The sequence below is a fragment of the Xenopus laevis genome, chromosome 8S (assembly GCF_017654675.1).
Source record: "Xenopus laevis strain J_2021 chromosome 8S, Xenopus_laevis_v10.1, whole genome shotgun sequence".
NCBI lineage: Eukaryota > Metazoa > Chordata > Amphibia > Anura > Pipidae > Xenopus > Xenopus laevis.
The window spans coordinates 96,419,949-96,435,159 of record NC_054386.1 but is presented as its reverse complement, the minus strand read 5'-3'; the positions used below and the strand labels follow the sequence as shown (position 1 = coordinate 96,435,159).

General features: G+C 40.4%; 1 protein-coding gene across 1 annotated transcript in view; it reads left to right on the top strand.

Moving 5' to 3' along the window:
* The window catches only part of LOC108700350 (synaptic vesicle glycoprotein 2A), a 79,379-nt gene that overhangs the window by 56,471 nt on the left and 7,697 nt on the right, over positions 1 to 15,211 (top strand). Inside the window, exons 3-10 of the mRNA XM_018233462.2 lie at positions 1,802 to 1,982; positions 2,446 to 2,597; positions 3,055 to 3,188; positions 4,048 to 4,137; positions 4,549 to 4,659; positions 5,246 to 5,334; positions 13,494 to 13,658; positions 14,873 to 15,006. Coding sequence (XP_018088951.1) covers positions 1,802 to 1,982; positions 2,446 to 2,597; positions 3,055 to 3,188; positions 4,048 to 4,137; positions 4,549 to 4,659; positions 5,246 to 5,334; positions 13,494 to 13,658; positions 14,873 to 15,006 — 1,056 coding nt within the window. The remainder of the gene's footprint in view (positions 1 to 1,801; positions 1,983 to 2,445; positions 2,598 to 3,054; positions 3,189 to 4,047; positions 4,138 to 4,548; positions 4,660 to 5,245; positions 5,335 to 13,493; positions 13,659 to 14,872; positions 15,007 to 15,211) is intronic.

The following is a 15,211-nucleotide window of genomic DNA, read 5'->3' as shown; positions in this document are numbered from 1 at the left end:
TGTTAAAACAGCCAATTTGTTGTATCCTTGTACTTGTTACTCTTCCTTATGTCAGCTTTACATGTTCCCACAATCAATTATTTCTTCGTGACTCGTATCAAATTTTCCTTTTCTCATTAACCTGGATATATGTATTTGGGGTGACACTGAAATGATCCTCTGCAGTATAACCCGCACATTCGTCAGCAAAAATGTAGCAGCAAAATTAGAATTCTTTGTGAAGGACATTTGTATTATTGGCTTTATCAAACTCCAAATTTATCTGATTATTTTCTGAAAACTACTCCAACCAGATCCGCACAGTTTTTTTCCCCTTATTTATCAATACATTTTCCCCTAAAATTCCAATTCGGGAAAATACGTGAAAAAAATTTGAAAATCGTCCGAAAATTCTAACTGTACAAATTTTTTGGATTTTCAGTCCAAAAAATCCGATTTGAAATGACAAAATCTTTGAATTTTTACACGAAACCCAGCACAGATCTGTATATCTTCTGGACTTCTCCCATTGACTTAAATACAACCTCGCCAGGTCTGAGATGCCAGATTTTTGGATTCTGACTTTTTCCACCCTCAGGGTATAACAGATCACAAAAAATTCAAGTTTTTTTTCAGTAAAAAAATCATATTTTATAGTAAAAAAAACTTGAATTTTTCTGGATTTTTGGCATTTGGACTTATATAATAAATAACCCCCTTAGGGTCAAGTGCTTCACTGTCATCTTCGTCCCTGCTCCCAGGTATCCTTTGTAGGATTTGGTTCCGTATTCAGCCAGAAATGTGGCCTTTTTCAATTGTATTCAGGCAAATCCTCGTACCAGGTCAAACTGAATCCGAATCCTTAAAATCATGTGACTTTTCGTCACAAAACAAGGAAGTAAATAATTTTTGAACTGCACCCTCAGCATGCATTTCTGTTTTTCCCTTCCCACCCCTGATTTTCATATGCAAATTAGAATTCTGATTCGGTATTCGGCTAAATCTTTTACGGAGGATTCAAGGTTTGGCCAGATCCACTGATTTGGATTCGGACAAACCCCCGAATCCTTTGTGAAAGATTCAGCCGAAGTGAATGCTAATTTGCAAATGAAAATCCCTACTTGCTGGGCACATGTGCAGTACAGTAAAGTCTGAGAAATAACCATACAACAGTTGCCCAAGGCAGTGCAAGGGATATCTGGGAACAAAAATAAAGATGGCGGTGTAGTGCTTTGCTGGAGAGAACCTTGGGTCGGTGTGCACTGCTACATGAAGAGAAATGCAGAGTACTGTCAGATGCAATGGAGCTCTGCATAAAATTAATTATAGTGCTCCCCAGAAACTTGCACCACCAGTGTTCCGAAGCTTTCAGGTCCGAATAATGTCCAAGCTTGGAGGTTGTTTCAGAGGATGCCTTCTGCCTCCCATATGTCGCCCATACTCATGGTTAATTTCCAATTTTTATTTGCACTTTGCACCTTGTCCTAAATTCAATAATATATAGGTTATGCAGAGTACTAAAGTATTTTGATTTGGTAGAGTGACAGTATTTAGTCTGGTAGAGCTTCAAAAAGAAAGAGTGCAACAGATTGGGTAGAATTTTGGAAAAGATGAATGCTCTGATGTTTGGATCTGGAAATGTTCTTGCATTATGAAGTCTGTTGTGGAGATTTTTCCAACATGGAGCATATTATGGTACTGAGTTATGCCGCCTGAAGGATACATAATAAATTAAAATGGAAGGGTTAGATAATAATTAAGATTCTGAGCAGCACAAAAGAGATACCCATTGATTATTAATTTGCCTTTTCTAACTCTGCAGGTCTCATCGTCTACCTGGGGATGATGGTTGGTGCGTTCTTTTGGGGAGGGCTGGCAGACCGAATTGGCCGACGGCAGTGCCTACTTATCTGTCTCTCTGTCAACAGCGTTTTTGCCTTCTTTTCTTCATTTGTCCAGGGATACGGCACCTTCTTGTTCTGCAGGCTTCTATCTGGTGTTGGGTATGAACTTCATTTCTGCTTTCGATCATATCCCACTCATTCAGCTGATTTATTCACTGTAATGTTTTGACTAATGTCATGTTTCGTTCAGAAAAATTAGTCCGATTTGACAAAGTTGAGCCATTAAATTCTTGTCTTGTAATTCCTATGTGTATAGCAAAGACCACTTCAAACATTCACTCAAACAAGAGAAATGTAAAGAGAGGAAGAAGAAAGGGAACTTCTAGGCCTAGTACTAAAGTTTGTTACATAGTTACATAGTTAAATTGGGTTGAAAAAAGACAAAGTCCATCAAGTTCAACCCCTCCAAATGAAAACCCAGCATCCATACACACACCCCTCCCTACTTTTAATTAAAATTCTATATACCCATACCTATACTAACTATAGAGTTTAGTAAGACCTATCCATTGCTTTCCTTTTATTGTCTATAATTCTTTATTTTTTTTCCTTTTCTTTATAGTATCGGTGGGTCCATTCCAATAGTCTTCTCCTATTTCTCTGAGTTTCTAGCCCAAGAAAAAAGGGGAGAGCACTTGAGTTGGTTGTGCATGTTCTGGATGATAGGCGGGATATATGCCTCAGCAATGGCTTGGGCCATCATTCCACACTATGGTAAGTGATTGGAGAACAAATATACAATTGCTTTAGGGTCCATGGTAGACAATTATTTTTATGGCTGCGCTTCTTCATAATCTTCTTCCAGCAGTTTTCCTTTCTTTGCCTATTCCTGCACAAATTATAGGGTAATTTCAGTGAAGAAGACAATCATAACTAGTATTTTAGATACTGTTGGATACTGTGAAGAGGCATCAGGGAGAGGGTAAAATGAGGTACAAAGACGTTTTAGTAAAACTGAACCAAAAAGAGGGAAAGATCCTATTATTTAAGTCTTATGTTTTTGCATCAGTTTTTGAACATATCAACTTGTCCTGTGACAAGTCACATCAAAAAAACTAGGAATTTGGGGTTATCACCAGGCTGGAGATTGTATCTTTCATAGCATAATGTGATGGACTATTTATGACTCTGTTGGTGCAGTAGCTACATCTTCTGTTTGTCTCTCTTAAAGGATGGAGCTTCCAGATGGGTTCCGCTTACCAGTTCCACAGCTGGAGGGTGTTTGTGCTGGTGTGTGCATTCCCATCTGTGTTTGCTATAGGAGCTCTAACCACCATGCCTGAGAGCCCTCGCTTTTTCTTAGAGGTGAGCAAATATCACAGTAGGTTGGCTTTACTAAGATTAACTGATTGGATAGTCTGCTGTGAGACTCGTTTCTGCACCTTAAGAGGTCTTCATTCACCTAAAACTAATGATATCCATACTTAAAGGGATACTGTCATGGGAAAAAAATGTTTTTTCAAAATGAATCAGTTAATAGTGCTGCTCCAGCAGAATTCTGCACTGAAATCTATTTCTCAAAAGAGCAAAAACAATTTTGAAATCTGACATGGGGCTAGACATATTGTCAATTTCCCAGCTGCCCCCAGTCATGTGACTTGTGCTCTGATAAACTTCAATCACTCTTTACTGCTGTACTGCAAGTTGGAGTGATATCACCCCCCTCCCCTTTTCCCCCCAGCAGCCAAACAAAAGAACAATGGGAAGGTAACCAGATAACAGCTCCCTAACACAAGATAACAGCTGCCTGGTAGATCTAAGAACAACACTCAATAGTAAAAACCCATGTCCCACTGAGACACATTCAGTTACATTGAGAAGGAAAAACAGCAGCCTGCCAGAAAGCATTTCTCTCCTAAAGTGGCACATGTCACATGACCAGGGGCAGCTGGGAAATTGACAAAATGTCTAGCCCCATGTCAGATTTCAAAATTGAATATAAAAAAATCTGTTTGCTCTTTTGAGAAATGGATTTCAGTGCAGAATTCTGCTGGAGCAGCACTATTAACTGTTTAATTTTGAAAAAAACATTTTTCCCATGACAGTATCCCTTTAAGTTAAATCAAGTTATATTTTTGCTCAATGCTGATGCACTAGATCTAGAAGGGTCATGAATAAATGGAGTTGGAGGTCATAAGTAAAATATAATGCGTTGCTATTTCAGAACGGGAAACATGATGAAGGTTGGATGGTGCTAAAGCAAGTTCATGACACCAATATGAGAGCCAAAGGACACCCTGAGAGAGTGTTTTCCGTGAGTAGAAAAAACAACCAATAATATGGACCAACTATTTTCTATATGCTTCGGCTGTGCATCCATGCTTGTCCAACCTTGCTATAGTTCATAAGAAGCGTAATTAAATACACTTAGAGTTCTGGCGGTTGATAAAGCTTTGCGTAAATGAGGCTGGGAGAAAATGTTTGCTCCTGATCTTCAGAGCAGTGCTGGAGATTACAAAAGGATTATGTTAAATATGCAGCCTGTCTGCCGGATAAGTCAACACCCTCCCAATTCTGATTTCATTTGTCTTGAATTAAATATCTCAATTGTCAGTTAAGCTCAACGTCAAGCGAGTTCTTCCTTTTGTAACCTATTCCCGGCCTCCAGAACAAATAGAAGGAAGAGGTAACAACAAATGTGACAACTGTATTCTTCTCTCTATAGGTGACCCAAATTAAAACTATTAAGCAAGAGGATGAGCTTGTTGAGCTCCAGTCAGACACTGGGACCATTTACAGACGCTGGACAATCCGAATGCTCAACCTATTACAACAGGTACAGCATGATGCATAGGAGGGCCACTATAGATAGGCAGGAATGACCCCAGCAAGATGTGGCATGTCTTTGGATGTCTCTACAGAGCTATTTCTTTTAAGTATTGACTTCTTGTTGAGCTATGAATCCATAGATTAACAGCATTTAAGCCTTCTTCAACAACACAGCTCTAAATGATGACTTGGTGGCAGATACAGGGTAAACAAATGGTAATCACTTAATATAATAATATTCTGGAGTCATTACAGGACAGAGATCTGTAAGTTTTGAAGATCAGTTTGCAGGGTGCGCTTCTCCTTCCATGGTCAATCAAGGCCGGTACATATCTGATGGGCCATTAACTATGGTTCAGTTGTGTAGAGTAACTAAAAGTGTTACTCCAATGCAATGAAACATTGTAAGGTTTCCAGATGTTTGGGAAGAGCATCTCATTTACACACATATATATAAATTGTACATAATTGAGAACCACTGGGCTCCATTTCTTTGAAGGCATTTTATTGATTTCTCATTTGCATGTTTCTACCATGTTTTACACTCTTGCACTTGACCACTTACATACGTGAGCTTATTTATTTGTTTACAGGTCTGGGCCAACTTCCGTCAGTGTTTTGCCCCAGAATACCGACGTACTACTCTCATGATGATGGCTGTTTGGTTCACTATGTCGTTCAGGTAAGAAAAGAGCAATCCCAATCAGTGATGAATGATAGCATTTAACAGGACACTTTCACTGTCTTTCTTCATGTTGTTGGAGTAACTGATTTTTTTTAACCCAAATTCACCCTAAAATGTGTTAAATGTGTGAAATTGCTACAATCCTTACAAAATGGCATTGCTGCAAAAGGCTCCAGGCACAGGTGAAACTGTCTATCTCGCTGGCTTCTCGATAACGGCAGACTGTTTCCATAAACTTCTTATACTTATAGAAAGACCTATATATATGAGTGCAGATAAATACACACCACGCAGTGTGCTTCTGCCATGAGAAAAGGCAAAAATGTTGCCTTAGTTGGCACTTTACCAGGGGTGGAAAAAGCCTATTTTAATTATATGTTATATGTTTAATTACTGTGGCAGTACAAAAGCCTCAACACAGAGGTTGCAGAATAAAAGTAGAAGATGGTATTTTAGTGATTTAATTACTTGAGTTTGATGTTGCTTTGAGCATACAAGTAAGCTCTTCTCAACAAGCACAATATATATATACTGTATATATTGTGCTTGTTGAGAAGAGCTTACTTGTACGCTCAAAGCAACATCAAATTCAAGTAATGAAATCAATAAAATACCATCTTCTACTTTTATTCTGCAACCTCTGTTTTGAGACTTTTGTACTGCTACAGCGATTAAACATTTACCATGGGAACACACATACCCAACAACACACTGCTTATAGTGGCTTTTATGGCTTTTAGTGGTAATATGTGTAAATCAGTAAGGCCTTTGTCACTCGTAGTAATTTTGTTTATTCTGCCGCATGGTTTCCTGATTAAAAGAGAACTAAAGCCTAAAAATTAATATGGCTAAAAATGCCATATTGTATATACTGAACTTACTGCACCAGCCTAAAGATTCAGCTTGTCAATAGCAGCAATGTTCCAGGACTTCAAACTTGTCACAGGGGGTCACCATCTTGGAAAGTGTCTGTGACACTCACATGCTCAGTGGGCTCTGAGCAGATGTTGAGAAGGTGAGCTTAGGGGTCATCACCAATCATGAAGCAGAAAATGAGGAGCATTTTTGAAGTTCCCTGCTAAAGAGATATGATTGCCTTGTGCTGGTACAGAAGCCCAAAACATAATGTACAGCATTTCTAGCCTACTTCTTTAGTTTAGCTTTAGTTCTCCTTTAAAACATAGAGGGTGAAACATACATCCGTTCTACTTGGCCACTATCCATAAATACAGTATTAGGATTCACAATGTTTCATCTCTAGACCAGAGGTTGGGAATTAGGAAGAGCAAAAAAGAGGTCATGAGATTATTGGGATCTGGGCCACTGCGTCTCACAGAAGGGCATCTTGTGATCTTCAGACTGAAAAATTCATTATTTCCTTCATGGACTGAAAAACAAAAGAAATTTGGTACTGCTTGTTGGAACATTTATTTCTAAGCTCTCACAAGTAGCCGCAGGGCTTTATGATAATGACAGTTGATCATGATGGCCTCACAGCTTTTATATCTTTCTGTAAAACATAAGTAACTTGACCATCACTCCACATAGGGTTTGATTTTTGAAAACTACATCCCAGCAATTCTGTTTCACGCACAACTTCACAGCTTTTTCCAAGGCTGGTTTCAATTTCAAGAAGAGAAAGCATTTATCTGTGGCCCTTAAAATCTTGGGGACCATCTTGGAGATGGAGAAACTGTATAGCCACCTTCAGCTTTGTCAGAAGAAGGTAAAAGAGCTCATTAACCATGGGTTCTGGTGCAAATGCTGGAGCCTACATGGAGTACTTGAACCCACGACATAGCCATGCACAGCTCAAAAAGCCAGAACAAATCACCGCAAGGGACCCTCTAGCAGGCATTAAGAACTGTGCTTACTTTCAACCCCTGGTGCTCTTGCCTTGTGCATATAGTAGGGGCTTGTTAGATATCATTGATCTGTTAGTATGCTATGCTGGTGACTGGTGATGCTAATTCTGCATATATTTGTATCTGTGAGTTGTAGGCACATAGAAGGTTCAAAATGCAAAAAATTAACTTTGTTACTTGTTTTTTTACACTGTGTACATTGCTCCCCCAAAAAGATGAGCCCTAATTTCTGTTCTTCTATTATTCTCATGCTTTCAAAAGGTTAGTTAAGAAAAGGAAGACTGGGTATTTATCTATCAAATGCTGTTGACAGAGTGATCATGGAAGTATCATGCTGACTTCTATAGTGACATAGTAGATGAGACCAGTGGCATACCGTAACTTTAGAGCAGTGATCCCCAACCAGTAGCTCGTGAGCAACATGTTGCTCTCCAACCTCTTGGATGTTGCTCTCAGGGTCCTCAAAGCTGGGGCTTATTTTTGAATTCCAGGTTTGGAAGCGAGTTTTAATTGCCTAAAAACAAAGTATAGTGCCAAGTAGAGCCTCTTGTAGGCTGCCAGTCCACATAGGAGCTACCAAATAGCCAATCACAGCCCCTTATTTGTTACCCCAACTGACTTTTTCATGCTTGTGTTGCTCCCCAAATCTATTTACATTTGAATGTGGCTCATGGGTAAAAAAGGTTGGGGACCCCTGCTTTAGAGGAAGCAGACCCCATGGCCATGGAAGGCCTGGGGGGACAGGAGCATGAACCACAGGGTCTGCTTCCTCCTTATCCACTCAATTACAGCTTGAAAATACAGTGTTCTGGGTAGGTGTACATACACAAATAAGCAGACAGTGAGGGGGGGTTAGTGCACATGTTGTCATGCGCTGAATTATGCGAGCAGCAGAGGTGGCGGAACGCCCTTCTGCTGGATGAGGCTTCAAAAATGGTACATCCACCAATTTTTAGCCTTTTTCTCAATGTTGACTTTGTTAGCTTGATATTACACAGTTGTATCCAACAATTTCAGCCTTTTGTCCAAGTGAAACCTGCTAACTTTTAGTTGATCCAGAAGGCAAGAACCCCATCTGACGTCATCTTAAATTTGGTTTAGAAAGAAAATATTTAACCTGAAGAACATTTCTAAGCTTTCATTTTTTACATGTATGTAGTGCCATTTAATGAATAGGGCATCTCATATAGGTGTACTTGCCATGCTCTATGGACTATATCTTCATGATAGCGCAGAAGTATGTGTCCATCTCAACATTCTTCAGTTCAGAAGCTCAATATTCTCAATTTTACCCTCCTCTGTATGAGATGCAGCCTTATAGAGCGTCTTCTTGTCCATATACTGGCATATTACTTTAAGTGCCTTCACACTTCTTAGGCAATAGCAGAAACCATCATGGCATGTTTCTCTTGACGGCATTGACAGGTCTAAAGCTAGATTGGGTAACTGGCTATTCACAGCAATGCCAAAATTAAACAATAAGAAACTCTTAAAACCTCTTTTTGCTATATACATATACTGTATATATTGAGAAAGGGCGCGATATGCCCCCGAAACATCACAACGGCTCATGACTCTGTACAGATAAGTCTAAAGACTAACACCTACCGTGTTTTCGAAATTGCACAGAACTTTATTTCAATATACTCTTGAATTTACCCATATATTTGGAATGCTGCATTACATTTTTAAGTGTTTGATAAGTGCTTTATACTAAAGAGTGTGACCCAGTTCTAGAATATAAATATATATTTATCAGGCAGAGAGGCGGGCCTTCGTACTAAGTATTCCATAAATAAGAATGGGAATTGGTAATATTTAGCAGAATGGTTAGTGATCAAGCCAATTAATTAGTTATGCCTCTACCTGCATGGGAATTCTCTACCCCAAGACCAATTAAGCAGACGGATCACTTCCCACCGACTGAAACACATGGCAGTTAAATGCCAGACTCGCCACGAGCACTGGATAATGTATGCATTTCTTAATCAGGATTGAGCCTTCCAAATTGATTCTTCCAAATAACCGTTAATTCAAAGTGTCAGTGAGGTAATTAAAATGCCATATTCCTAGTTACCGTCTGGCGTTCTTTGGGTGAACATTGAAACAGCAACCGTCAGCTGCTAATGAAGTTACAGTCTTGTGGACCATGCTGGAAGCAATAAAGAGATTGGATAGATTCGAAAAGTAAATACATGGAACCTCTTATTGCTGTGACAACAGAACCACCTGGAAAGCCAGGGCTGATTTTGTTATATATTTATTAAGATACAAATCTTGCCCATAAATTAAATTAGGAACCTGGCGGCAAACGGTAACATTAAAAGAAGAACCATTGAGGTTGGTGTTGACTGATATAACCCTTTATACGGCCGCTAACTCATCCAAGGATCGAATTACAGCATATTTCTTCAGGGGGAATGCTAAAGGTTGGCAATTACAAACCAATTTGAAAGGGTTTAATGAAGTTGGCTTCTTAGCCTAGAGCCGCAATTACTTGCAACCAGGACCGCCATCAGAAATCGCAGGGCCCCATACGACAAAATTTCCTGGGCCCCCTGAGCTGCGCCCACCGCAAGCCCCACCTACAGGTCTGCCCTCCCCAACCCACAGGTCCACCCCCCACCACACTGTAAAAAAACAACAAAAATATTGGTGGCTAGGGTTCCCACATGTTAATAAAAAGATATTGGTGGGCCCCCCATAAAAAAACATTTGTGGCCAGGGCCCCCCCATTAAAAAATATTGGTGGCTAGGACCCCACATGAGAAAAAAAAATTGGTGGCCAGCCACCCCCCCCCACCACACGTTATAAGAAAATTGGTGGCCAGGGCCCCTTAAACATCCATGCCTTCCCAAGTCAGCAGCTCTCACAAAGATGGGGGGCCCGGCTAATCAAGTAAGTGTGGCGTCGCCGGCCCCCCTTACCCTCGGGGCCCCCTACAACTCTCCCCCCTGTCCCCCCCTGATGGCTGCCCTGCTTGCAACTATGAATTAATAACCTTAACTATCGCTATAGGTGCAATGGGCACAACACATGCGTTTTCCTTTATAACTTAAATACACTACATTGTTAAAAGAATGAATTTCCAAAATCTGTCAGTTTGTGAGTCATGAAATGATTATTAACTAGGGTGTTTTTTTTTCAAGCCCAATCCCCCCTAAGTAGCCTGTGGGTTTTCACATTCAAAGCCATTGCTTTTACTGTGAATGATGCTCTACAGAGTCTGACAAAAGCATAGAAATTACAGTATATGGGTGAAAGCACAGGGATGCTGAGTCAATACTGCAGTTTTCCAGAGGTAGTAAAAATAATACAGCTACAAGAATCTGTACATAGAAAGAAAATTCTTTATATGAATGGAAAAGAGAGTCAATTGGCCCAAAAGGTTTTAGAACCAAATGGCAGCTGTGCTGGTTAGATTGGAAATACTCTTGGGGATTATGTAATAAAGGACACTGAGTTTGCTCAGGAGCAGTAACCCTTAGCAACCAATCAGCAGGTAGAATTTACCAGTGATCTGTTTAATAGCAAGCACCGGATTGGTTGCTATGGGTTACTGCTCCTGGGCAAACTTAGTGCCTTTTATTGCATATAGGGGTCAGAGTGCAATGCAGTATTCTAAATGCAAGTAAACAGTCCTGGTGTGCATCAAGTGAACTATGCATGAAATTAAACTGCTTCAAATGCCCAGCACATATTTGTCTCTCTCTCTATAAACACATACGAAAACTAACTAAGGCCCTTAAGATTACTATAGCCGGGCGGCTTCTGACTTCCCTCCCTGGTCCACAATGCGAATTAAAAATAAGGAAGCCACGGGGGGCTGAGGTGGATGTTGTGGCTCAGGGAGGAGGGCCAGAGGGTGCTTTGCTCTGAGGTTGGGGGCCCGGGAGGGTGGTGGTGCATCCCGAGGCAGCAGCCCTGGACCCCCCAATCCGCTACTGCATCAAGTCATCAAAACAAATCTAGAAGTCCTTAAAACGGTAAAGAACCATTTGTACTGCTTTTGTTCTTCAAGGAACATGTCAAGAGAAGATCCCCATTGACTGTCTATAATGTCCTCTAATGTACTTGTAAAGAGTAATCATTTCCCCTTGCAAGGTCCAGAGAAGGCAACCTCAACTCTGACAGCCTCTCCACATAGTTTAACAAGTAGTTGTTCTAAAACATTTTAAGTTTCTCATGGTTTCTAAACATGGAACTGTTTCAAAATCTTCAAGTCAACAGTATGTTGTGGGCTGACTCCAAATATAGAGGCCTGGTGACTCCTACAGACTCCAGGAGACTTTTGGCTCAACCGCTAATCATATCACCCCTGGGAGGCATCCACCACTCCTATCCACGTGGAGCCAAATGTACTTTTTGGATGATTGAAAGGAAATCAGAAATAGTATTATTTGATATGCACTGTTGCCATATTCAGATTTTCTTTCTAAAGGGAGAAGCTGATATATAATGCTATTATTAGAGCATGTACTAATAATGTGTACAGTCTAAATTAAGCTTTAGCTCCTTTCTTGAGAAATGTAATTTGCACCTGCTAAAAATATATCCGTTGACATAAAACGAAGAAGAGAAAGAAAATATCAGGTTTGATTAATTCTTCCTAAGACAAGCTGGTTGGTACATTGTTAGTTTCTAGGCATCCAGCCCACACCTACCCAGAGTGTTATCCATGGTAGTCCTACAAACTGTTCCTGATCTGAAATCATAACTAATATTGTTGTGTGAGAAGCGAGGAGCTTATTTAGCATCCAGACTACCACCGCTGCAGCTTTCACAGCTATTACGCAGGTTTATATAGTGCGAAAGCTTATTTCTCTCTTTTTAGAAGCAATGATTGCAGGAAAACAGGAGATGTGGTTTTGAAAAGAAATGGTTGAAAGAAAATGTCTATCTGCCTGAACAGGTTGACGGTTATTTACATCCACCAAATTCAGGATTCGGTTTTTCTGCAAAATCTTTAGTGCAGTGGTTCCCAAACTGTGGGGGTCTGGAGAAGTGGAAGGGGTAGGGGCTAGGGTAAAATTTTGGGAGAATGATTATTTGTTCATCTACTAGATACACCTGAAAGCCCATCTTGAAGGTGAATTTGGGTGTGATTTTGGTTTGGTTTCTTTAAACTATGGCTGAAAAGCTGATACGACATTAATTTCCTATGTCTGAAAGCTTGTTATGAACTAAAGGATTCCTGATCAAAGGATGAATAAAAGGGGGCTTGAACCAAAAAAGTCCAACAACCACCACTTTAGAGCTCAGCCAAACAAAACCATGCTTAGACTAATGTCAGAAAAGGCACATTGATGGCCACTACCAACAAACGAAACCTCTTCATCTGACTCTACATGCAATCTATGGGAGAAGCTGTACCTGGGGGACAGAAGGACCTCTGCTCAAAAACACTCCCTGAGCATTTCTGAGCAGAAGTCACCACATTACTACAGGGAGCTGAAAGGAGGTTTGGAGAGTTCAAAGCACAAGGCAACAGATTTTTCACAGAGTGGAATATATATATATTTTAATCTAGCCATTCCTCAATGAACAATGTATTATTCAACAGAAGAAAAAGGCAGCTCCCATTAATAAATACAAATATGGAGTTGCTCATATATTTTAATATATATTAAATTCAGGATTTGTTTTTTTTGCAAATTCTTTAGTGCAGTGGTCCCAAAACTGTGGGGTTGGCACCCCTGTGGGGGTTGGGAGAAGTGGTAGGGTAAAAATTTGGTAGAATGATTATTTGTTCATCTAGATCAGGGATCCCCAACCTTTAGAACCCTTGAGCAACATTTAGAAGTAAAAAGAGTTGAGGAGCAAAATTAGCTTGAAAAATGTTCTTGGGGTGCCAAATAAGGGCTGTGATTGGCCATTTTAGCCCCTATGTGGATTTTCAACCTACATTGAGGCTCTGCACCTAGTTTTTATGCAACCGAAACTTGCCTCCAAGCCTGAAATTCAAAAATAAGCTTCTGCTTTGAGGCCACTGGGAGCAACATCCAAGGGGTTGGAGAGCAACATGTTGCTCACGAGCTACTGGTTGGGGATCACTGATCTAGATACACCTGAAATCCCAGCTTGAAGGTGAATGTGGGTGTGATTTTGATGCAGTTCAGGTGATTCTTTAAACTATGGCTGAAAAGCTGATACACCATTATTTTCCCATGTCTGAAAGCTTGTTATGAACTAAAGGATTCCTGATCAAAGGATAAATAAAAAGGGGCTTGAAACAAAAAAGTCCAACAACCACCACTTTAGAGCCCAACCATTTGCTCTTTTGTCCTCAGTTACTATGGGCTGACCGTGTGGTTCCCAGACATGATCAAACACCTGCAAAATATCGACTACGCCTCTCGTACAAAGTACTTCCATAATGAGTCTGTGAATAACTTCAACTTCAACTTCACCTTGGAAAACCAGGTCCACAAGAAAGGAGAATACCACAATGACAAGTAAGATCTGTCGTCAAGCTTTTTTTTCTTTCTTCCGCTTTCTTATAATGGGGATAGAGAGCATAAGGCAGTTGGTTTCACCAGGGACAAAATGAAGCTTGGATGAAATTCAAAAACAATTAAATAATGGTGAATGTTTCTGGAATTTTTTGAAAACCGAGCTGTATCATATTAGATATTGTGTTCGTTTCTTACTACTAGTTTTAGCTATTTCAGTCTAATATTGAGGTGGATACTTTTGTGTTGGACATGTACACATAATCAAACTTTTTTTACATTTGTACAAGATGTGGTGCTTTCTAAAGTAACTTGAGCATGTGCCATAAGCACCTATGGGTCCAGTTGGATGACAAATGCACTTTTTGTTGTAAGGGCATGAAAGATCAAAATTGACAAGATGCCCAGCACCAGGCCTACCAAAAGTAATGTCTTCCAGCAGATTTATTATAGAGTACTTTGATGTCAATCTTCTCTTCTGAAACAGCAGAGATTTCTATGCACAGCTACCTAATAGCAGCAACTAATGAATATTCTGGGCAACTATGAGTAATATTGTACATTGGGCCCCATAAAGGGGCAACCAATGCAGTTTCAGAAGGGCACACACGCTGTGCTCCTCTGCTGCTGCAATAAAACTTACACATCCTCTCCAAAACATGTTATTAATATCAGGTTTAAGGTGAAACAAACCCTACCCCCTACCCTACATAGACCCCCCTCCCCCCCAGCCTAGGTGCCCCCTGCTCTTTACTTACTCCTCGGTGCAGATTCAGGCATCGGAGTTCACGGGTGCCATCTTCAGCCGCTTCGGTAATCTTTGAAATGAGACAGGCACTTCGGCAATTTTCAAGAGTTTCACCACATGCGACTGCCCATGCGCCACTTTTTCATTTACGAAGATTACTGAAGAGAAGAAGATGGCGCCCATGAACTCCGCTGGACAGAATCTGTACAGAGGGGTTGGTAAAGAGTTAGGGGCATTTGCCCGGGGGGGCACCTAGGCTGGGGGGGAGGGGGTCTGTGTAGGGTAGGGTTTTTTTATTAAGGGTTTGTTTCTCCTTTAAGAATAAGATCATCTCCCCACCTTGTTCATTTCTGGAATTGGGAACTGTGAGTGACAGCACGTCCTCATGAGAGTTCTGAGAAGGTTTCACTTCACCAACTGTTAGTCTGATGATCAGATTCACTCAAGGGTCTCTATCTCTTCCCGGCAGATTCATAGGCCTCAAGCTGAAGTCGGTCATCTTTGAAGATTCCTTGTTCACCGACTGCTACTTTGAGGATATCACCTCCAGTAACACTTTCTTCAAAAACTGCACTTTCATTCGCTCAATGTTCTACAACACCGGTAATTTGTATTTCTCAGCAGCCAGGGCTTTTGGCAATAGGTTTTTACATTCTTCATTCGTAACTAAAAAGCTCCAAATATTTGAAATAGAATTTGGGCTTATATTCAGAAGGGGAATTTATGAAGGAAAAATAAATACTTATGAGGGTTTATAGAATTAATATTTGAAATCCTTGTGTCCCTGGCTTTATAAAAGACAACGGAA